Genomic DNA, 24713 nt, shown 5'->3' with positions numbered 1-24713 from the left:
GCATGGAATGCACTGCCTGTGGAAGTAGTTGAGTCGGAAACGTTAGGGACCTTCAAGCGGCTATTGGATAGGTACATGGATTAGGGTAGAATAATGGAGTGTAGATTAACTTCTTCTTAAGGGCAGCACGGTAGCATTGTGGATAGCACAATTGCTTCACAGCTCCAGGGTCCCAAGTTCGATTTCGACTTGGGTCACTGTCTGTGTGGAGTCTGCACATCCTCCCCGTGTCTGCGTGGGTTTCCTCCGGGTGCTCCGGTTTCCTCCCACAGTCCAAAGATGTGCAGGTTGGGTGGATTGGCCATGAAAAATTGCCCTTAGTGTCCAAAATTCTATGATTAACCTAGGACAAAAGTTCGGCACAACATCGTGGGCCAAAGGGCCTGTTCTGTGCTGTATTTCTCAATCTATCTGTCTGAGATTCAGGCCACTCAAATGATCGGCGGGGAGTGGGAAGTCCTCCAGGATAAAACAGCTTTGAATTTTGGGTTTGCAGTGATGTTTCTGTAAAATCTCAACTTTTGACCAGTTTACTTATTCGAAGGTTTTACCTCGGGTGCCTTTATTTGCGAGAAAACAAACCATAACACGAGTTCAAAATTCACCGATGTTTATTGAACACAATTAACCCTTAAATTACCCACAAAATACTAGCGATATCCAAAATCATTGTATACTACTCGTAGAGCGATATTCATGATCAGTGTGTACTACCCGGGCGGCACGATAGCACAATGGTTGGCACAATGGCTTCACAGCGCCAGGGTCCCAGGTTCGATTCCCGGCTTGGGTCACAAGCCCCGAAAGACGTGCTTGTTGGGTGAATTGGACATTCTGAATTCTCCCTCTGTGTACCCGAACAGGCGCCGGAATGTGGCGACTAGGGGCTTTTCACAGTAACTTCATTGCAGTGTGAATGTAAGCCTACTTGTGACAATGAAGATTATTATTAAAAAGATGGCTTGGTAGCTCCCCGTGTCTGCGTGGGTCACACGGTGGCTCCCCGTGTCTGCATGGGTCACACGGTGGCTCCCCGTGTCTGCATGGGTCACACGGTGGCTCCCCGTGTCTGCATGGGTCACACGGTGGCTCCCCGTGTCTGCGTGGGTCACACGGTGGCTCCCCGTGTCTGCATGGGTCACACGGTGGCTTGGCAGCTCCCCGTGTCTGCGTGGGTCACACGGTGGCTTGGTAGCTCCCCGTGTCTGCGTGGGTCACACGGTGGCTTGGCAGCTCCCCGTGTCTGCGTGGGTCACACGGTGGCTTGGCAGCTCCCCGTGTCTGCGTGGGTCTCACGGTGGCTTGGTCGGCTATGGATCTGATCCCTGGAATTTCTCTGCCCCGATTTACGAAGCTGCTTCTTGCTGATGGTCTCTTCCTTCCTTCATTCTGGCCTGGTCAAGGTCTGGCCTGGTCTGGTCTTCACTTCCCCGATCTGGTCAAGGTCACCTCGCATCCCGAGTCTTCGCTCCCGAGGGGTCTGGAGTTCCTGTTTTTATACTCCTCTGGCTTCACGCCCTTTTCGCACTTCCTGTGACCTTTTGCCAATGGAGTATCGAAAAAGGCTGTTAGTGTCCAATGATCCAATTGATGCCCTATTGACAGGTCACCTGGACCCACCCCAGGTGTCCATCTCCTGTGACCTTGTTTGCACGTACCCCTTACCAAATAAGGTAACGGTGGGAACTCTAGGTGCTCGAGAGTCTGACCGGACCTGGGTTTGTAACAATAGTCCGGTGCATTTCAATTAGATTGATTTTCGCTTGATTGCTGATTGACAGGGCAAGTCTGAACATGTCTTGTCAGCCTGTCTGACCTCGAGTGTATTCAAACTTGGCCAGTCCGAATTCCCATGAGGCTGTGCTGGGGCGACTGGGGCTTGTTTAAAAGTGTCCAATCCTTTCATTCGAAATGGCCAATTTTAATCGGGCCTAAACGCGTGGCCCTGGTAGGTCACCACAACAGATTGAACACACTGGAAATTAGGAAAACCTTTTGGGATCATGAATAAAGAAATTTGTGGTTGATCCTGTGGTGTTTTGTTAGAGGCCGCTGCTGCCCATTGAACTTCAGTAAATTGGAAAGCTAATTTGGTATCATGAGGTACACAAGCTACTCTGTTTTTTCAAATGGAGAACTGTATTAATATAGCTGTTGATATTAAGGTATAGGTACAGTACTTGCAGCAGGAGAGGTACTACTAACATCCCCAACTACATCGCCCCCTGCTGTCAGCATCCACTGTCTTTGTGGGGGGTGAGGGGGGGGGGGGGGGGGGGGGGGGAAGAAGTATCACCCGTGGGTTCTGCTCGTGTGCTTGACATTCAGTGGGTCTGCCAGTGGGGACGGGGCAGAGTTCAAGTGTCACCTCTGAAATACGATTTCACCAAAACACATATCAAACTCAGGAGCAAGTTCATGTGAGACTTGCCCACTGTGTCGCTGGACCCCAGTGTGGGTCAGAGGTCCTTTCATTATCCAGTAATGTAAATTTTCGAGTCTAGGCTTAGTTTAGTAAAACATTATATCTTCCTTTCAGCCGCTGCTTTAAACCTACTCCTGTGACCGAGTCCTTCACTATTCAACCACACAACCCCTTCTTTGGCTTGGTGTCAGTTCCTGTTTGGATTATGTTTCCGTGAAGGCTCTTTTTTAACCTCTTTAAAGGCGAGATAGACATACAAACATAGTTGTGGATGTATATTAATTCTGCTTTACATTCTCAGTGCAGACTATCCTGACCTTCGAAAGCACAACAACTGCATGTCCTCTTGTCTGACCCCTGGTATATATGCCAAGCTTCGGGATAAGACTACACCCATGGGCTGGACACTGGACCAATCCATCCAGACTGGAGTGGACAATCCCGGGCACCCTTTCATCAAGACCGTGGGCATGGTCGCGGGGGATGAGGAATCCTATGAGGTAAAGATAACTGTGCAGTGAATGTGCACAAAGAGGAAACACAGAAAGAGCACAACAACATTTGATTACGTTATGGTCTAGTTTAGGCACAGCATTGTCAAGTATCAGTGAAGTACTGACATGACCTAAGTATGCTAATAGCTGAACTAACATTGAATTTAAAAGACTCAGTCAAGCTCATAATTTACACCGTATAAAATGACATGCATTCATTCTGCAAACAAAAGGAATATGATCAAGCATTGCACCTTTTTTTTTAAATACCCAGGAGCTGAGGGAGTCTATAGTTCCCTATTGTTTTCTCCATAGCAACACCTCAACCAATCAGAGTTAACTTGCCAACCATTCAGCAACCTCTTCTCCTGTCGCATAAATTGCTGTGAATTTTTGAAATTTGGCATCCTTGTGTTTGTCCGGATGAGTGCAGGATGTAAAACTTTGGCAACATGTCTCTTTTCAACAATGTTCTAGAATCTACAGGCTCTTAATAACGGGGCTGGTGTCAGCCAACCAGGACTGCTTCATGTTCCTTGGTCTCGCTCATACTTTTTTGACCTCAGTATTTCCCTGATCTTCCATCTTTCACACGGGTTTCTGAGGGAACAGACGAACATCCCAAGTTGACGACTGGATCATCAAATCTGCCGCACTCCACGCTGGACAGGACACGAGACATTTCTTTTCTTCTAAGAGTCTTTGAGTGGGAAACGAGGAATTGAGCTGTTAGCCAATCTCGATCACATTCCCTTGGAAAAGATGGTGAATGGGGGAGGGGGTCACATGATGCAGCAGGTCCCAGAAGTAAATGGCAATGAATTATTGTTTGAAATATCAGAAGATTTAAAAGGTATGGAGTGTGAGCAGGAGGGTGTCAGTGGAGTGCAGAACTACAGTTTTCAGATCACTGACTGAAAGCAGATTAAAGCCGATATGTTGAACAAACGATTAACATAAGCAGAGGTAAAAATAAATAGACATTCCAATCTACACTATTCACAGAAACGCTGATAGGTGCTTATTACCCAAAGACATTCAGAATGAAATGTAAGAGCATAATTTAAACATCAGTATTGTTAGTAAGTTACATACAGAACCACGTACATCATGATTTCTGGGGACATTCAACATTTCAACAGCTGAACTGGTTTAACTATTTGACTTTGACCCATTGCAGTTTCCAAGGTTGTGCACCAGGAATAAAATCACACACATCACATGAGTTTATTAACAGGCTGCTTCCGACAGAGAACAGATATACCACGCAGCACTTGGTATAAATCTGAACAGGCGACATCATCACATTGGGGAGGGGCTGGATATAGTGGGTCAGACTTGGTTTTCCATCTCCCTGCTCCAGGTCACGTCCAACTCAGACTGATGACATCAAGGACGCCTTTAACTGCGCGGTGAAACTAGCTGCCAGTAATCTAAATGTCAAAGACTTTTATGGGAAAGTGTAGAGGGAGCGTTACTCTGTATCTAACCCCGTGCTGTACCTGTCCTGGGAGTGTTTGATGGGGGCAGTGTAGAGGGAGCTTTACTCTGTATCTAACTCCGTGCTGTACCTGTCCTGGAGTGTTTGATGGGGACAGTGTAGAGGGAGCTTTATTCTGTATCTAACCCCGTGCTGTACTGTCCTGGGAGTGTTTGATGGGGGCAGTGTAGAGGGAGCTTTACTCTGTATCTAACTCCGTGCTGTACCTGTCCTGGGAGTGTTTGATGGGGACAGTGTAGAGGGAGCTTTACTCTGTATCTAACCCCGTGCTGTACCTGTCCTGGGAGTGTTTGATGGGGACAGTGTAGGGGGAGCTTTACTCTGTATCTAACGCCATGCTGTACCTGTCCTGGGAGTGTTTGATGGGGACAGTGTAGAGGGAGCTTTACTCTGTATCTAACCCCGTGCTGTACCTGTCCTGGGAGTGTTTGATGGGGACAGTGTAGAGGGAGCTTTACTCTGTATCTAACCCCGTGCTGTACCTGTCCTGGGAGTGTTTGATGAGGACAGTGTAGAGGGAGCTTTACTCTGTATCTAACCCCGTGCTGTACCTGTCCTGGCAGTGTTTGGTGGGACAGTGTAGAGGGAGCTTTACTCTGTATCTAACCCCGTGCTGTAGCTGTCGTGGGAGTGTTTGATGGGGACAGTGTAGAGGGAGCTTTACTCTGTATCTAACCCCGTGCTGTACCTGTCCTGGGAGTGTTTGATGGGGACAGTGTAGAGGGAGCTTTACTCTGTATCTAACCCCGTGCTGTACCTGTCCTGGGAGTGTTTGATGGGGACAGTGTAGAGGGAGCTTTACTCTGTATCTACCCCATGCTGTAGCTGTCCTGGGAGTATTTGATGGGGACAGTGTACAGGGAGCTTTACTCTGTATCTAACCCCGTGCTGTAGCTGTCCTGGGAGTGTTTGATGGGGACAGTGTAGAGGGAGCTTTACTCTGTATCTAACCCCGTGCTGTACCTGTCCTGGGAGTGTTTGATGGGGACAGTGTAGAGGGAGCTTTACTCTGTATCTAACCCCGTGCTGTACCTGTCCTGGGAGTGTTTGATGGGGACAGTGTAGAGGGAGCTTTACTCTGTATCTAACCCCCGTGCTGTACCTGTCCTGGGAGTGTTTGACTAGGAGAGTGGAGAAGGACCTTTACTCTGTATCTAACCCCGTGCTGTACCTGTCCTGGGAGTGTTTGATGGGGACAGTGTAGAGGGAGCTTTACTCTATATTCAACCACTGCTTTATCTAATTTGGAAACACATTGTTGCCAAAGTTTTCCATTGCTCTTCGCTCAGTTACCTTGCCTCAGGGTTATGGAAACACATTTTGTGAGATTTCCGCAACCTTTTTTAGAAGTCAGCAAATATTTTGCAATTGTAAAGGAGAGTTTTGACTGTACCCATTCTGAAAACTGTCCTTAATGAGTTACCCTGGGACGAGATTCTCCCAGCTCCGCGCCGAGACGGAGAATCCCCGCAACCGAGCCATGCCACCCTGACGCCGGCACGCGATTCTCCTCGGCTCCATTGGCGCCGCCACGTTTGCGGCAGCGCCGGCCGTGGGCCGCTCCAGGCGGCCGGACCGCCGATTCTCCGGCCAGAATGGGCCGAGCGGCCGCTCTGAAAAGGCAGAGTCCTGCCGGCGCCGCCCACACCTGGTCGCAGCCGGCGGGAACTCTCGTGCAGGGTCGGGGGGGGGGGTAGCCTGTGGGGGATAGGAGGGGGGCTCCGATCCCATGGGGGGGCCTCCGATGGGGCTTGGCTTGCGACCGGGTCCCACCGATCGGCAGGCCGGCCTCTCACTCCCCGGGCCTATTTTCTTACGCGCCGGCCCCTGAACACCCGCGCTATGTTGCGTCGGGGCCGGCACGTTGAGGGAGGCCACCGCGCATGCGCGGGTTGGAGCACGCACTGCGCATGCGCGGGTTGGTGCAGCGCCAGATGGGAGGCTGGAGCGGTGTGAACTGCTCCAGTGCCGTGCTGCCCCCCTGTAGGGACCAGAATCGGTCCTCCCAGCGGCCCGTTCACGCCGTCGTGAAATGCGACGGCGTTCCCGGCAGCGTGGACACTCTGCCGCCGAATGGGAAAATCCCGCCCCCTATGTTTGTCTGTTCTGCTCTGTGGGTGAGGGAGTTTTACTCAATTTATTATACTGGGCTATTTGATGGTTTTTGACGTTAACCTTTATGGATCATTTCCCATCAATGTCTCCTCCTGTGACGCAGGTCTTTGCTGACATATTTGATCCTGTGATTATGGAAAGGCACAATGGATATGATCCAAAGACGATGAAGCATCCCACAGATCTCGATTCAAGTAAAGTGAGTAGGAGATGTGTGTTACTGTAAAAGCATATAAACAAACGTGAGCACAAACGTGCGCTAAATTTATTTATTTTTAACGGTGCAATATTCCAGGGAGGTTCCCAGAGGTAAAAGACTCAGCGAGGGGAGTGAATGGGTGGGTGGAGTCAGTGATAGGGGCGGGTGTACATGGGGATGTGGGATGGGAGTGAATGGGTGGGTAGAGTCAGTGATAGGGGAGAGTGTACATGGGGGTGTGGGAGGGGGTGGGTAGAGTCAGTGATAGGGGAGAGTGTACATGGGGGTGTGGGAGGGGAGTGAATGGGTGGGTAGAGTCAGTGATAGGGGAGAGTGTACATGGGGAGTGGGAGGGGGTGGGTAGAGTCAGTGATAGGGGAGAGTGTACATGGGGGTTTGGGAGGGGAGTGAATGGGTGGGTAGAGTCAGTGATAGGGGAGAGTGTACATGGGGCTGTGGGAGGGGGTGGGTAGAGTCAGTGATAGGGAAGAGTGTACATGGGGCTGTGGGAGGGGGTGGGTAGAGTCAGTGATAGGGGAAAGTGTACATGGGGGTGTGGGAGGGGGTGGGTAGAGTCAGTGATAGGGGAGAGTGTACATGGGGCTGTGGGGGGGGAGTGAATGGGTTGGTAGAGTCAGTGATAGGGGAGAGTGTACATGGGGCTGTGGGATGGGAGTGAATGGGTGGGTAGAGTCAGTGATAGGGGAGAGTGTACATGGGGCTGTGGGAGGGGGTGGGTAGAGTCAGTGATAGGGGCGGGTGTACATGAGGATGTGGGATGGGAGTGAATGGGTGGGTAGAGTCAGTGATAGGGAGAGTGTACATGGGGATGTGGGAGGGGAGTGAATGGGTGGGTAGTCAGTGATAGGGAAGAGTGTACATGGGGATGTGGGAGGGGAGTGAATGGGTGGGTAGGGTCAGTGATAGGGGAGAGTGTACATGGGGGTGTGGGAGGGGGTGGGTAGAGTCAGTGATAGGGGAGAGTGTACATGGGGCTGTGGGAGGGGGTGGGTAGAGTCAGTGATAGGGGAAAGTGTACATGGGGGTGTGGGAGGGGATTAAATGGGTGGGTAGAGTCAGTGATAGGGAAGGGTGTACATGGGGGTGTGGGATGGGAGTGAATGGGTGGGTAGAGTCAGTGATAGGGGAGAGTGTACATGGGGATGTGGGAGGGGAGTGAATGGGTGGGTAGAGTCAGTGATAGGGAGAGTGTGCATGGGGATGTGGGAAGTGATTAAATGGATGGGTAGGGTCAGTGATAGGGGAGAGTGTACATGGGGATGTGGGAGGGGAGTGAATGGGTAGGTAGAGTCAGTGATAGGGGAGGGTGTACAGGGGGGTGTGGGAGGGGAGTGAATGGGTGGGTAGAGTCAGTGATAGGGAAGGGTGTACATGGGGGTGTGGGATGGGAGTGAATGGGTGGGTAGAGTCAGTGATAGGGGAGAGTGTACATGGGGCTGTGGGAGGGGGTGGGTAGTGTCAGTGATAGGGGAGAGTGTACATGGGGATGTGGGAGGGGGTGGGTAGAGTCAGTGATAGGGGAGAGTGTACATGGGGATGTGGGAGGGGGTGGGTAGAGTCAGTGATAGGGGAGAGTGTACATGGGGATGTGGGAGGGGGTGGGTAGAGTCAGTGATAGGGGAGAGTGTACATGGGGATGTGGGAGGGGGTGGGTAGGGTCAGTGATAGGGGAGAGTGTACATGGGGGTGTGGGAGGGGGTGGGTAGAGTCAGTGATAGGGGAGGGTGTACATGGGGCTGTGGGAGGGGAGTGAATGGGTGGGTAGAGTCAGTGATAGGGGGGAGTGTACATGGGGATGTGGGAGGGGTGGTTAGAGTCAGTGATAGGGGAGGGTTTACATGGGGCTGTGGGAGGGGGTGGGTAGAGTCAGTGATAGGGGAGAGTGTACATGGGGCTGTGGGAGGGGGTGGGTAGTCAGTGATAGGGGAGAGTGTACATGGGGCTGTGGGAGTGGGTGGGTAGAGTCAGTGATAGGGGAGGGTGTACATGGGGGTGTGGGAGGGGAGTGAATGGGTGGGTAGAGTCAGTGATAGGGGAGGGTGTACATGGGGGTGTGGGAGGGGGTGGGTAGAGTCAGTGATAGGGGGGAGTGTACATGGGGATGTGGGAGGGGATTAAATGGGTGGGTAGAGTCAGTGATAGGGGAGGGTGTACATGGGGGTGTGGGAGGGGGTGGGTAGAGTCAGTGATAGGGGGGAGTGTACATGGGGGTGTGGGAGGGGAGTGAATGGGTGGGTAGAGTCAGTGATGGGGAGAGTGTACATGGGGGTGTGGGAGGGGGTGGTTAGAGTCAGTGATAGGGGAGAGTGTACTTGGGGATGTGGGGGGGATTAAATGGGTGGGTAGAGTCAGTGATAGGGGAGAGTGTACATGGGGGTGTGGGAGGGGTTTAAATGGGTGGAGAATGGAAATAAAAAATCAGCAGAAATGATAAGATGAGCTGCTGACTCACTATTGCTTGCCTTACATTCAGAGTGTGGGGGTGAAGGCATTGAAGTGGTTGATCAGCCCTGATCATCCTGAATGGCAGAGCCAGCCTTTGGGCTGAATGGTCTATTCGTACCCCTGTGCTCCTATATTCCTGTATTAACACATATAATCAAGATCAACCCCATCCAGTTCCAAGAGACTTTGTGATGATCACAAACTCAGAGATAGTTCCTGCTGCCAAAAAATGGCTCCATAAAGCAAGAACATTAAATTAGTTGTCTGCCCTTCGCTTTCTGTATCATCTGGGTTAATGTGGGACTGAGTATAACATCGCTCACACAGTAATACAAGAACATACATGTCCCGTATCCAAGGGTCAGCATAGTGATGGACAGAGATGTGTGTAGCGGCAAGCATGGTGACAGAGATGTGTGTAGCGGCAAGCATGGTGACAGAGATGTGTGTAGCGGCAAGCATGGTGACAGAGATGTGTGTAGCGGCAAGCATGGTGACAGAGATGTGTGTAGCGGCAAGCATGGTGACAGAGATGTGTGTAGCGGCAAGCATGGTGACAGAGATGTGTGTAGTGGCAAGCATGGTGACAGCTCCGAGCTCGGACCCTTTACTATGTATTTGTAAATACTTCCAGTAGCTAATAAATTCTTATACCTTACCTGCTAAAAACTTTGAAGACTTCATTGAACCAACTATAATGTCTGTACTACTCCTCAATGTTCTCTTCGCAGATTAGGAACGGACAGTTTGATAACAATTATGTCCTCTCCTCCCGTGTGAGGACTGGTCGAAGTATCCGCGGACTCAGTATGCCCCCTGCTTGCACTCGGGCTGAGAGGAGAGAAGTGGAGAGGGTGACTGTCGAGGCACTGGCTGGGTTAAAGGGTGACCTCGCTGGAAAATATTACAGCCTGGCCAGTATGACGGACAAGGAGCAGCAGCAACTCATTGACGTAAGACACCAAACTTACATTTAATCTAAGCTCCTGGGCACTGGATGGGGTTCTGGGTTTTGATGCTAGTATTTCCCAACAGGACTCAAATTCAGCCGAGATGCTGGGGTGAAAGTGTCCTGTATCTGTAAGGGTTCATAGCTGAATGACTTTGTAAATCTTAACCAAATTCCAAATGGGCCCATTACATCACAGTCTATGTTCATTAACTGTCATATTCAGAGGACACAAGCATTTGCAGTGAGAGTTCCCTTCTAAGTTTGATTGAGGGGTTTGTTCATCAATATAGAAGGAGCCTCATTCAGTATCTAACCCCGTGCTGTACCTGTCCTGGGAGTGTTTGATGGGGACAGTGTAGCGGGAGCTTTACTCTGTATCTAACCCCGTGCTGTACCTGTCCTGGGAGTGTTTGATGGGGACAGTGTAGAGGAAGCTTTACTCTGTATCTAACTCCGTGCTGTACCTGTGCTGGGAGTGTTTGATGGGGACAGTGTAGAGGGAGCTTTACTCTGTATCTAACCCCGTGCTGTACCCGTCCTGGGAGTGTTTGATGGGGACAGTGTAGAGGGAGCTTTACTCTGTATCTAACCCGTGCTGTATCTGTCCTGGGAGTGTTTGATGGGGACAGTGTAGAGGGAGCTTTACTCTGTATCTAACCCCGTGCTGTACCTGCCCTGGGAGTGTTTGATGGGGACACTGTAGAGGGAGCTTTACTCTGTATCTAACCCCGTGCTGTACATGTCCTGGGAGTGTTTGATGGGGACAGTGTAGAGGGAGCTTTACTCTGTATCTAACCCCGTGCTGTCCCTGTACTGGGAGTGTTTGATGGGGACAGTGTAGAGGGAGCTTTACTCTGTATCTAACCCCGTTCTGTACCTGTCCTGGGAGTGTTTGATGGGGACAGTTTAAATTCTTTTCTCAAGTCTGATGAATGGGACTTGAATCAACTACTTTCTGACTCAGAGACACAAGTGTTAACAATGTGACCTGAATGGCACTGGGTGAGTAGCTTTGTTGGTCACGTTCCCTGGTTTCTGAGTAAACAGATTTTAAAAATATGACCATTTATTTCCATAGGATCACTTCTTGTTTGACAAACCGGTGTCACCGTTGTTGATGTCGGCAGGGATGGCTCGGGATTGGCCTGATGCCCGTGGCATTTGGTGAGTTTATCAGAACCACATTTACATCCCAATCCCAGGCCGGCCGTTTCCATTTGTCCTCCAGGAATCTATTCCCGTCTCGTCTGATGGCCGGTAGCACGGATCAAAGGATAGAGAAAATTCTTCCAAAGCACTGCTCTGTCTGGAGGGGGAGGATGCTGGGGGGGATGCAGGGGGAGGGGAGAGATGAAGGGGGACAATATTGGGAGGGGGTGCAGGTGCTGGAGAGCGGGGGGGGGGGGGAGGGTAGTGGAGGCTGCTCTGGTGCCTGGGTCAGGGGGAGGGGAGGAGGGGAAGGATGCTGGGGGACAATGGGAGGGGCAAAGGGAGGGGGAGGTCACTGGGTGGGGCGTTGCATGGGCAGGGGAAGGGTGGAGAAGTGGAGGATGTTGGGGAGGTTTGGGGGCGGGAGTGGTGCGGAGAGGAGGGGGAGGATTCTGGGGGGCGGTGGGCGGGCAGAAACACGGGAGGAGGGGGGGGGACACTGCGGGTGGTTGCAGGGGAAGGGGAGGAGGGGAGAACTCTGGGCGGTGTGGGGGCACTGGCAGGGGAGGAGGAGGATGTTGGAGGGTTGTGGGGGAGAGATGGAGGAGGAGGACACTGGAGGCCAATTGAAAATTGTGAAACTATATTGTGGTGGATTTTCTGTTGAACACGGAAATTGTGGATAAGGGAACCAAGACAGTGAATGGAATATGATGGGTGTGGGAATCGAATGTTTGATATCCCAACAGAGGTTGGAAGGCTTTGTCTTTTCAGGTTGCGGCCTGAATATTTCCCCAGCCCAGAGTGGCAGCCAGAGTAGATGTCTCTCCTCCCCCAAACTCCTCGTATCCCCTCTCCGTCGTGCTCCCACCTTGCCCACCCTGGATTCCTGCTTCTTGCAGCATTTCTTCCCTGTGGCGGTGGAAACTCATGAGCAAAAATAATCAATGGCAACGGGACCCAACCTTCACGCGGTATATGCAACCTTCTGCCAAAGTCAGGTGATGTGGTCGGAACATTACGCGGCCAAAACTCCAGCAATGGCTCAATCCAGAGTGGCCAATCTGATCTACATCGGCAGGACCATATTGCACAGAATCACGCTCAGTACTTTCATTGGGATTTTAATGTTTTATTGAGGGTTAAAATTTTGGGTGAGCCGTGATTATATCTGTGTTTCGGGGTCGCGATTCTCGCTTTATTCATCTGCATGATCGTTCATCGCAGTTTCCAGGCAACTTGACGACAGGCTGCCGATCTTTGTAGGGCAAGGCTCGATTGTACAGCAGGTCTATCATTCCCAAGCCAACCATTCTGTAGGTGGATTAGTGGGGAGGGGTTCAGTTATTGGGCTGGTAGAGTGGAATGTGTTTGATTTATCTGAATATTGAAGGAGCAAGCTGCCGACCAGATATACCGTGGTCCAAAAGCCAAAACAATCATTTTCCCAACACCCTGTAGGAAACACACTGCAGGTCTGGGAGAGAAAGCCATCTGACATTGAACAGCAACACAAGAAGTAAAAGCTTTAACACAGGGTTTGGCAATGAGCCTCAAAAGGAGATTTTGGGACAGGATGGCCAAAATCTTGCTTAGAGACTTTGGTTTTAAGGGTCATCTTAACGGTGAAAAGAGAGGTAGAGAGAGGTTTGGGGGATGGGGTCGAGATTCGAGAGCTTAAGGTCCAGACAGCTAAATGTATGGTCACCAAATCAGTTATCATAGAATCCCTACAGCGCAGAAGGAGAGCACTGGGCCCATCAAGTCTCCACCGGCCCTTGCTCCAATAGAGTGCCCTACCCAGGCCCAATCCCTCACTCCTAGCCCCGTGACCCCACCTGACCTTTGGGCAATTGATCATGGCCAATTCACCTAACCCGCACATCTTTGGACTGTAGGAGGAAACCAGAGCACCCGGGGGAAACCCACACAGACTTGGGGATAATGTGCAAACTCCACACAGGCAGTCACCCAGGGTCAGAATCGAACCTGGGACCCTGGCGCTGTGAGGCAGCAGTGCTAACCACTGTGCCACCGTTGAGGGAGAACGCAACTAGAATGGCTCCATTTAAATCCCCAACTCTGCCATTCCCCACGCTGCAGCATCCGTTTGTTTTTAAACAATTCCCTGGTTTTAATCTTTATTATTCTGTTTGGGAGTTTCTTTCATGGAATGAAGAATTTGCAATTGTAGAGCAATCGAGTATGTAATTTTATTCAGACGGTGAGCATGAACTGGGGTGGAGACTGAAACTATGGTGGCTGGATTAGGAGGTGAATGTTTGTAATGTGCTTGGAATTAAAGTTTGTAAAGTGTGTAAAGATGGGCTCCAGTTCTATCCTTCACTGCCAGGCTGCCTGGACTAGAAGTTACCTGTTAGCAGTTTGGAGACCTTGTCCCTTGCTCCACCTGTAAATTTAAAATAATATTACAGAGGGTGGCACAGTGGTTAGCACTGCGGCCTCACAGCGCCGGGGTCCCCGGGTTCGATTCCGGTCTCGGGTGACTGTGCGGAGTCTGCATGTTCTCCCCGTGTCTGCGTGGGTTTCCTCCGGGTGCTCCGGTTTCCTCCCACAGTCCAAAGCTGTGCGGGTTAGGTGGATTGGCCATGCGAAATTGCCCCTTGCTGTCCAACGGTGGGCAGGTTAGGTAGGGTTATGGGTTGTGGGGATAGGGCGGGAGAGTGGACCAAAGTAGGGTGCTCTTAGGAGGGTCAATGCAGAGGTGATGGGCCGAATGGCCTCCTTCTGCACTGTAGGGATTCTCTGGATTCTATTAAGGGAATTCAAATAGATGAGGAAGGGACACAAGTTACGATGATCTAAAAGGGTAGTGGAAATAGACCCAATAATACCTTTCAAATGATTATTGTGCAAACACTCAAATGATTAAGTATGAGCAGGCTATAGGCAAAGATCAGGGTGTGTGTGGGGCTCTGTGGTCAGTTCTTTCAAAGAGCTAGTGTAGGATTGATGGTTTAAATGGCCTTCTATGCTATAAGATTCTCGAAGCAACATTTTCCAATCAGCAGCAATAATCTATAATGTAGAGAAATGACCCGACACTTAACAAATATTTTGTTTTAATGGATCTCAAATCAAAGAAATAGATCTGAAATGAATGAAAAAAATGAAAAATCGCTTGTTGTCACGAGTAGGCTTCAAATGAAGTTACTGTGAAAAGCCCCTAGTCGCCATATTCCAGCGCCTGTTCGGGGAGGCTGTTACGGGAATCGAACCGTGCTGCTGGGTCTGCTTTCAAAGCCAGCGATTTAGCCCTGTGCTAAACTGCCCCTGCAAGGGGTGGGAGGGGGTGAGAGAACTGAAAAACTGGGTCAACAAGGTAAGTTTTAAGAAGGTAATTGAAGGAGAGAGCGGCGGAGAGATTTTAGGGAGAGAATTCCAGACATCATGGATTTGGGAATGGGATTAAACCAGGAAGAAAGCTCAATATCTGAATATGGATCATTGGGAGATCTGGAAGCAACGTAGGTCAGCAAGGACAAGATGGCGGAGTAAGGTGATCACAGAAAGGTTTCCAAGTTTCAATACAACCGTGCCTTCTTTTTTAATAAACGGCTTAAACTGCTCTGTCTCTGTCTACTCTTACAGGCACAATAACGAGAAGACTTTCTTAATCTGGGTCAACGAGGAAGACCACACGCGAATCATCTCCATGGAGAAGGGAGGCAACATGAAGCGGGTGTTTGATAAATTCTGTCGAGGTCTCAAAGAGGTAAACTGTTGCAAGTAACAACCCATCCACCAGAATCCCCTCTCCACTCTCTTACAATCTACAGGAGGAGGCCATTCAGCCCCAACGTGCCTGTACTGGCCCTTATTCAATTCGCCTCACTGCTCCCACCCTCTCTCCTCATTGCCCTGGAACTTTATCCCCTTCAAGCATCTATCCAATTTCGACAGAGGAAACAGGGAGTAACTCGTCTCACTGGAGACTCCAGGACCCAGGTTTTAGATAATTGACAGAGAGAAGATGAGAAGATTTTTTTTAAAGCAATGAATTGTTGTGATGTGAAAGGGCAGTGGAAGCAGATTCTGTCATAACATTCAACGTGTGTGGGGGGAATTTGCAGGGTTGTGGGGAAAGTGCAGGATGGATGGGAGATATTGGCTAAAAAAAAATGAGCTAGCGTGGTGGCGCAGTGGTTAGCACTGCTGCCTCACAGCGCCAAGGTCCCAGGTTCGATCCCAGCTCTGGATCACTGTCTGTGTGGAGTTTGCACATTCTCCCTGTGTCTGCGTGGGTTTCACCCCCACAACCCAAAGATGTGCAGGGTAGGTGGATTGGCCATGCTAAATTGCCCCTTAATTGGAAAAAATGAATTGGGTACTCTAAATTATTTTATTTTTTAAATGAGCTTACACAGACAAAATGGACCAAACGGCCTCATTCAGTACAGTGTGATTCTATCTGACGTGGTCCAGGAGGAAACAATCCCAAGCACCCCCCAGCCACTCCCCGCCATTGGCTTCACTTTCAGCAGCTGCTCTGTGTTTCAATCACTTCCTCATTAAATTTCAGATCTCTCCCTCCCCCCCCTCCTTTTCTCCGACAGAATTGTTCAGTTTTCGATCCCTGCCTTGCTTTTGTACACCCCATTGTTGGTCAGGACTGGGTTTAGCAGTTGGGGTGGGGCCTAACACTAAAGACGACAAAGGATTTCACTTCCCACAGCTTCCCTTGAATTTAAATAGGAGCCAAGCGGTTTCAAACAAAAGCCGGCTCTGTGGGGCTTTGGCCATCAAAGGGCTCATTCGCTGCAATCTCCTCCCACACAAACTCTGGCTGTGCTGCCGGCCATTAATCCTGGCTCTTCACAATAATGACCTGTCCATCCCCTGGGTTTGTGAACGCGGTGAGGTATCAGCGATCAGAATGGACGCTGCATTGCGTTTGTGAGATTTTCAAGCAGGTCAGTGCCCAGATCCACAATGTACTTTTGGAATGACCAAGCTTCCCTTATAGCAAATATGTCAAAATATAACTCAGAGTAATTGCCCCTTCAGTTAGTTCCCCCCTTTCCCGTGTGTTAAAGGTGCTGATTTGTATTAGAGTGTTGTACCGTACAGATTGGACACCCCTCTGTTACTTCACAAAATTGCAATTTATAGAACATAGAATTTACAATGCAGAAGGAGGCCATTCGGCCCATCGAGTCTGCACCAGCCCTTGGGAAGAGCACCCTACCCAAGGTCAACACCTCCACCCTATCCCCATAACTCAGTAAGGGCAATTTTGTACACTAAGGGCAATTTATCATGGCCAATCCACCTAACCCGCACATCTTTGGACTGTGGGAGGAAACCGGAGCACCCGGAGGAAACCACCGCACACACGGGGAGGATGTGCAGACTCCGCACAGGTAGTGACCCAGCGGGGAATCGAACCTGGGACCCTGGAGCTGTGAAGCGATTGTGCTATCCACAATGCTACCGTGCTGCCCTATTATCTATTAGTTTATCTTGAGACTTCACTACTCTGACACACGCCTGACCCACCTCCCATTTTCCGACCTCTAGAAACTGGAGCTCACCCAGAACTTTGCTGATTCCCACAAAGTCCTGTTCTCAAATCACCCTGTGCCGCCCCCCCCCCCCCCCCCCACCCCTGACCAACGCTCACTCCACTACTCTTAATTCCCATCATGATTTCAAACCTCTCCAGGACCTCAACCCTCCCTATCCGAGTAATCGCCAACCCCACATCTGTCCGCGATAGGCACGAGATGGCACAGTGGTTAGCACTGCTGTCTCGCCGCTCCAGGGTCCCAGGTTTGATTCCGGCCTCGGGTGACTGTGCGGAGTCTGCACGTTCTCCCCGTGTGTGCGTGGGTTTCCGCCGGGTGCTCCGGTTTCCTCCCACAGTCCAAAGATGTGCAGGTTAGGTGAATTGGTCATGCTAAAATTGCCCCTTAGTGTCCAAGGGTTAGGTGGGATTATGGGATTACAGGAGTGGACCTTGGTAGGGGGGTCTCCATCAGCGGGTCACTGCAGACTTGATGGGCCGAATGGTTTTCTTCTACACTGTAGGGATTCCATTATATCTGCACTCATACAACTCTGGCCTCATGCGTGTCCCTGATTCTAATCACTCCAACATTGCCGGCTGTGCCTTCAGCTGCCTGAGCTCTAGAATTTGCTCTCAAAAACTCTCCGTCTCTCTGTCTCATCCTCCTCCTGTGCAAAGCTTCAGAAAACCTACCTCTCCGACAATGCTTTTGATCACCTGTTCTACTGTGTGGCTAAAGAGCTAATTTTGTCTGCTAGCAGTCCTAGAAAACAATTTGAGATATTTGTGCTACATGACGGGCACAATGAAAAGACAAGCTGTTGTTGAGCCAAGTCCCGAGGACCACCCATTGGATGGGCCGTATTTCTCATGAGAGGAGGCATCCCTAAAATCAGAGTCACATAACAAGACAAATATATCTCCCATCTAGAATATCATTGACATTGGAACTCTCACCTAGATTATCACCACCTAGGGCAATGGTTAGCACAGTTGCTTCACAGCTCCAGGGTCCCAGGTTTGATTCCCGACTTGGGTCACTGTCTGTGCAGAGGCTGCACGTTCTCCCCGTGTCTGCGTGGGTTTCCTCCGGGTGCTCCGGTTTCCTCCCACAGTCCAAAGATGTGCAGGTTAGGTGGATTGGCCATGCTAAATTGCCCTTAGTGTCCAAAAAGGTTAAGTGGGGGTTACGAGGATAGGGTAGAGATGTGGGCTTGAGAATGCTGCTCTTTGTAAGGGTCGGTGCAGACTCGATGGGCCGAATGGCCTCCTTCTGCACTGTAAATTCTATGAATCATTCACATTGGAATCTCACCGAGAATATCACTCAAGCCGATGATGTGGGAATGAAGATTTGAATTGTGTCTCAAAGATGAGGATGTTACAAAGCAGAATTGAAACCTCCTCCTGTCTGTCTCTGAACCATTATCAGACTTTAGGAGAGTTGAACATTTTACCACAGATTGGTGAGACGGTGGAACATTCACTACCGTTTGAAATAGTTGAGGCAGAGAGTTTTGATACATTTAAGGGAAAGATAGATGAACTGACGAGAGAGAGAGAGGAATAGAAAGATTTGTTGATGGGGTTAGCTGTGGAGAATAAACACCAGCATGGAGCCATTGGGCTAAATGCCCTGGTTCTGTGTTGTACACTCAATGTCATTCTGTGCGTCCATTCATTCTTGCCAACTCTGAGAAAACTGGATACTAACGCCGAGCTCTGCAATGGACAATGTTTTTCCAGGTTGAGAGACTCATCGCTGAGAAAGGCTGGGAGTTTATGTGGAACGAGAGACTCGGATACATTCTGGCCTGTCCGTCAAATCTGGGCACTGGGCTCCGAGCTGGGGTACACATCAAACTCCCCATGCTCAGCAAGGTACCATTTCAATCTTATTTACCAGATGGACTATAATGAACGTCAGCTCTCTGAAGAGTGCATAACACTGAAATAAATTCTTTAAAAGCACAGGAGGGTTTTAAAACAACATTGGAAATGCACAGAATATCAGTGCAGGGAAAAAGGACTGGTCTTCCTCTTTCAAATACAGATAGAGCTCCACGTGAAATTCAGGAACAGGTTGGGGGATGAGGGATTCTGGGCCACAAGGAACTGAACAGACCCGTGGAGCCAGTTGTGTAAATGGAGCAGGACTGAACAGAACCTGACTTAGACAAGTCTACCGATGGAAAGTGGAAGTAAAGTCCATGTCGTCCCAGACACCATAGGCTGCTTTCTGCTTTGAGGGGGAGAGAGCTGACTAATGGTGATTTAATCTGAGGGTCACCATACCACAGGAGAGGGGCAAGGTTGAGTTGGCAGCCCACAGGTATAAGAAATAGCAATGATCACGATGGCAGCGTGGGAGCCTTACTAGGGTCAGTGCTGGGATTCAGTGAAGGGGACCATGGACGAAGAGCTTAACTTTTAACCTATGCTGTAACTGTCCCGGGAACCCCCTTCTGCACCTGTCCCGGGAGTGTTTGATGGGACAATGTAGAGGGAGCTTTACTCTGTATCTAACCCCCTTCTGCACCTGTCCTGGGAGTGTTTGATGGGGACAGTGTACAGGGAGCTTTACTCTGTATCTAACCCCGTGCTGTACATGTCCTGGGAGTGTTTGATGGGACAATGTAGAGGGAAGTTTACTCTGTATCTAACCCCGTGCTGTACCTGTCCTGGGAGTGTTTGATGGGGACAGTGTAGAGGGAGCTTTACTCTGTATCTAACCCCGTGCTGTACCTGTCCTGGGAGTGTTTGATGGGGACAGTGTAGAGGGAGCTTTACTCTGTATCTAACCCCGTGTTGTACCTGTCCTGGGAGTGTTTGATGGGGACAGTGTAGAGGGAGCTTTACTCTGTATCTAACCCCCTTCTGCACCTGTCCTGGGAGTGTTTGATGGGGACAGTGTAGAGGGAGCTTTACTCTGTATCTAACCCCATGCTGTCCCTGTCCTGGGAGTGTTTGATGGGGACAGTGTAGAGGGAGCTTTACTCTGTATCTAACCCCATGCTGTACCTGTCCTGGGAGTGTTTGATGGGGACAGTGTAGAGGGAGCTTTACTCTGTATCTAACCCCGTGTTGTACCTGTCCTGGGAGTGTTTGATGGGGACAGTGTAGAGGGAGCTTTACTCTGTATCTAACCCCGTGCTGTACCTGTCCTGGGAGTGTTTTATGGGGACAGTGTAGAGGGAGATTTACTCTGTATCTAACCCTGTGCTGTACCTGTCCTGGGAGTGTTTGATGGGGACAGTGTAGAGGGAGCTTTACTCTGTATCTAACCCTGTGCTGTACCTGTCCTGAGAGTGTTTGATGGGGACAGTGTAGAGGGAGCTTTACTCTGTATCTAACCCCGTGCTGTCCCTGTCCTGGGAGTGTTTGATGGGGTCAGTGTAGAGGGAGCTTTACTCTGTATCTAACCCCGTGCTGTACCTGTCCTGGGAGTGTTTGACGGGACAATGTAGAGGGAGCTTTACTCTGTATATAACCTCGTGCTGTACCTGTCCTGGGAGTGTTTGATGGGGACAGTGTAGAGGGAGCTTTACTCTGTATCTAACCTCCTTCTGCAGCTGTCCTGGGGGTGTTTGATGGGGACAGTGTAGAGGGAGCTTTACTCTGTATCTAATCCCATGCTGTACCTGTCGTGGGGGTGTTTGATGGGGACAGTAGATGGAGCTTTACTCTGTATCTAATCTCACATTGTAAATTGCTGTAATAAGTATTTTTTTCCTGTTGCGAGGCGTCTTGCTGTAATAAACAAGAACCATAGAGCAAAACAAACGCTCAAATTCTCAGAGGATTTGAAGTTCCCACCAGGCCATATCATTCATTAACACCTTTCATTTTTCCAGTTAACCTATTCTCAGCCTGAATCAGGAAGTAAATACCAGCTGCGACTCCAGATAAAGTGAGTTTCGTTGGAATAAAGGGGTTTACCATCTCTGTGCAGATCCCAGTTGACAGCACAGCCTTAACTAAACTTACCTGAGCCCTTATTCAACTCCCCGTGCCATTGTGTTGTGGTGTGAATGATCTGTGTCCATTGTGAAATGGGAACAATGTAAATGGAAGCCAGTTCTTTGTATATTTGGGTTGGAAGAGCGGTTATGCTCTCTGATTATCTTGGTGATATGGACATCAAGCGACCAATGATGAGAGCATCTGGGTGGGGCAGGCGAAGGTAGGTCATGTGATGAAATCTCCAGGAATCTATCCAAGTTGAATTGCCACCCTCCCTTCAAATGGCCTATTTCTCAGCAGTTAAGGGCAGGGGAAACATATTGCAGGTGTGAGTTGAGTGTGTACATATCCCTTTCCTGAAGGCCTCCAATCACCAATTATAGAAAGCAGCCTATTCACACTCTGGGATTACAGGAGGATATAGACGGGCTGGTCAGAGGGGCTGATCGGTGGCAAATGGAATTCAATCCGGATAAGCATTTGGACTGGATAAACAAGGCAAGGGAATATATGATAAACAGCAGGAGCCTGGGAAGCCCCGAGGATCAGAGGGACCTTGGTCTGCATGTACACCCGTCCCTTAAGGTAGCAGAGCAGGTGGGTACAGTGGGTAAGATGGCAGATGGTATACTTGCCTTTATTAGCCGAGGCACAGAGTTTAAGATCAGGGAGGTTATTATTATTATTATTATGCTGGAACTGTATAAAATGTTGGTCAGGCCACAGCTAGAGTATTGTGGGCAGTTCTGGAATCCACATTATAGGAGGGATGTGATAGCCACTGGGAAGGGAGCAGAGGAGATTTACCAGGATGTTGCCTGGGCTGGAGAGTGTTAGTTATGGAGAGAGATTGGATAGACTGGGGTTGTTTTCCTTGGAGCAGAGGAGGCTGAGGGGGGACAGGATTGAAATGTATAAAATTACGAGGGGCATAGTTGGATAGACAGGAAGAAACCTTTCCCCTTGGTGGAGGGATCAGTGACCAGGTGGCAGAGATTTAAGGTGAGGGGCAGGAGGGTTAGAGGGGATGTGAGGAAAAACCTTTCACCCAGAGGGTGGGGGGGCCTGGAACTCGCTGCCTGAAAGGGAGATGGAGGCAGAGACCCTCATAGCATTGAAGAAGTATTTCGATGGACGCTTACGATCCCAGGGCAGACACGGATGTGGGCCCAGTGCTGGGAAATGGGATTAGAATAGTTAGGTGGTTGTTTTTGACCAGCACTGACGCGATCGGCCGAAGGGGCCTTTCCTGTGCTGTTGATGTCTACCCCTCATCACTTGCCCAAAGACTGAGAAATGTGCTTTGTTTGCTTTTAACAGAGAGATATTAGATGGAGCTAGCAGTTATGTCAATTATATTTCTGATTCAGGATCCTCGATTCTCAAAAATCCTGGAGAACCTGCGTTTGCAGAAACGTGGGACAGGAGGAGTGGACACTGCGGCCGTGGGCAGTGTGTTTGACATCTCGAACCTGGACCGTTTGGGGAAATCCGAGGTTAGTTATTCTTTCTACCCAAACGCATCTGCGTGAGACGAAGAGACGGAGGAAGGGAAGAGGGGTGATGTGGGGGAGGGGAATAGAAGAGAGGGAGGGTGTGGGAGGGGACGAGGAAGAGGAGGGTGAGAGGACAGGGAAGGGAATTTTGGGGGAGGGGTTTGGGAATGAGGGGAATGTCCATGGGAGAAGGTCAGGTAGGGGACGGTATTTTTTGGGGGAGATGGTTGTGGGAGGGGGGGAGGGGTAACAGGTGAGGAGAAGACAGGTGAGGTGAGGACAGACGAGGGAACAGGTCTCCTTGGGAATACAGGGGCAGCGAAGAGGAAGGGGTTTTTTTCGGGAAGGGGCTTGTGAGGAATAAGCAGGTGGGACGAGGGGTAGGCGGGAGAAGGAAGCGAAGAACGGAGTAAAGAAAGGGTTATCTTTCCAGCAAATAGTGTAACAAGTCCGACGTAACCTTTGAACAGATGTAACCAGGTCTTGTTTCCTTCTACAGGTGGAGCTGGTTCAGTTGGTGGTTGATGGAGTCAACTATTTAGTTGAGTGTGAGAAGAAGCTTCAGAAAGGGCAAGATATAAAGGTCCCGGCCCCCCTGGTCCAGAACCGACGATAATCCCTCGCGTTACTCTGTCATTATTGAGAGTGATGGCACGTTAGACATGTTAAAAGTCTGGAAATGATCACACTTTCAAACCAGATAAATAAACTCCCCGACCATCTAAACTCACAGAATTCTGGCTACTTGTAAGCTTTTTGTCAACCTTATAATGGAACTGTGAGACTGCATTCAGATCTGATCATCCACCCTTCACCGGGTCACCTTGTAAAGGGAATCAGACACAGACCCCGTCCCGTCACCGTGTGGGGGAATCACACAGACCCCGTCCCATCACCGTGTGGGGGAATCACAGACCCCCGTCCCATCACCGTGTGGGGGAATCACAGACACAGACCCCGTCCCGTCACCGTGTGGGGGTATCACAGATCCCCATCCCATCACCGTGTGGGGGAATCACAGACCCCCGTCCCATCACCGTGTGGGGGAATCACAGACCCCCGTCCCATCACCGTGTTGGGGAATCACAGACACAGACCCCCGTCCCATCACCGTGTGGGGGAATCACAGACACAGACCCCCGTCCCATCACCGTGTGGGGGAATCACAGACACAGAACCCCGTCCCATCACCGTGTGGGGGAATCACAGACCCCCGTCCCATCACCGTGTTGGGGAATCACAGACACAGACCCCCATCCCATCACCGTGTGGGGGAATCACAGACACAGACCCCCGTCCCATCACCGTGTGGGGGAATCACAGACCCCGTCCCATCACCGTGTGGGGGAATCACACCCCCCCGTCCCATCACCGTGTTGGGGAATCACAGACACAGACCCCCGTCCCATCACCGTGTGGGGGAATCACAGACACAGACCCCCGTCCCATCACCGTGTGGGGAAATCACAGACCCCCGTCCCATCACCGTGTGGGGGAATCACAGACACAGAACCCCGTCCCATCACCGTTTGGGGGAATCACAGACCCTCGTCCCATCACCGTGTGGGGGAATCACAGACACAGACCCTCGTCCCATCACCGTTTGGGGGAATCACAGACGCAGACCCCCGTCCCATCACCGTGTGGGGGAATCACAGACACAGACCCCCGTCCCATCACCGTGTGGGGGAATCACAGACACAGATCCCCGTCCCATCACCGTGTGGGGGAAATCACAGACCCCCGCCCCATCACCGTGTGGGGGAATCACAGACACAGACCCCCGTCCCATCACCGTGTGGGGGAAATCACAGACCCCCGCCCCATCACCGTGTGGGGGAATCACAGACACAGACCCCCGTCCCATCACCGTGTGGGGGAATCACAGACCCCCGTCCCATCACCGTGTGGGGGAATCACAGACACAGACCCCCGTCCTATCACCGTGTGGGCGAATCACACAGACCCCCGTTCCATCACCGTGTGGGGGAATCACAGACACAGACCCCGTCCCATCACCGTGTGGGGGAATCACAGACACAGACCCCCGTCCCGTCACCGTGTGGGGAAATCACAGACCCCCGTCCCATCACCGTGTGGGGGAATCACAGACACAGACCCCCGTCCCATCACCGTTTGGGAGAATCACAGACACAGACCCCCGTCCCATCACCATGTGGGGGAATCACAGACACAGACCCCGTCCCATCACCGTGTGGGGGAATCACAGACACAGACCCCCGTCCCATCACCATGTGGGGGAATCACAGACACAGACCCCCATCCCATCACCGTGTGGGGGAATCACAGACCCCCGTCCCATCACCGTGTGGGGGAATCACAGACACAGACCCCCGTCCCATCACCGTGTGGGGGAAATCACAGACCCCCGCCCCATCACCGTGTGGGGGAATCACAGACAC

General features: G+C 50.7%; 1 protein-coding gene across 4 annotated transcripts in view; it reads left to right on the top strand.

Annotated features, from left to right (window-relative positions):
• LOC119956781 (creatine kinase U-type, mitochondrial-like) overlaps nucleotides 1–23025 on the top strand; it is a 44442-nt gene extending 21417 nt beyond the window's left edge. For all 4 annotated transcript variants that reach the window (XM_038784191.1, XM_038784187.1, XM_038784188.1 and 1 more), the window contains exons 3-10: nucleotides 2727–2925; nucleotides 6639–6734; nucleotides 9932–10153; nucleotides 11231–11316; nucleotides 14914–15037; nucleotides 18578–18712; nucleotides 22165–22290; nucleotides 22790–23025. In XM_038784191.1, coding sequence (XP_038640119.1) covers nucleotides 2727–2925; nucleotides 6639–6734; nucleotides 9932–10153; nucleotides 11231–11316; nucleotides 14914–15037; nucleotides 18578–18712; nucleotides 22165–22290; nucleotides 22790–22906 — 1105 coding nt within the window. In that variant the 3' untranslated portion in view covers nucleotides 22907–23025. The remainder of the gene's footprint in view (nucleotides 1–2726; nucleotides 2926–6638; nucleotides 6735–9931; nucleotides 10154–11230; nucleotides 11317–14913; nucleotides 15038–18577; nucleotides 18713–22164; nucleotides 22291–22789) is intronic.
• Nucleotides 23026–24713: the final 1688 nt, after the last annotated feature.

The sequence above is a fragment of the Scyliorhinus canicula genome, chromosome 24, assembly GCF_902713615.1.
Source record: "Scyliorhinus canicula chromosome 24, sScyCan1.1, whole genome shotgun sequence".
In the NCBI taxonomy this organism is placed as follows: domain Eukaryota; kingdom Metazoa; phylum Chordata; class Chondrichthyes; order Carcharhiniformes; family Scyliorhinidae; genus Scyliorhinus; species Scyliorhinus canicula.
Note: the sequence above shows the minus strand (reverse complement) of the source record. Positions and strands in the feature narration are given on the sequence as shown.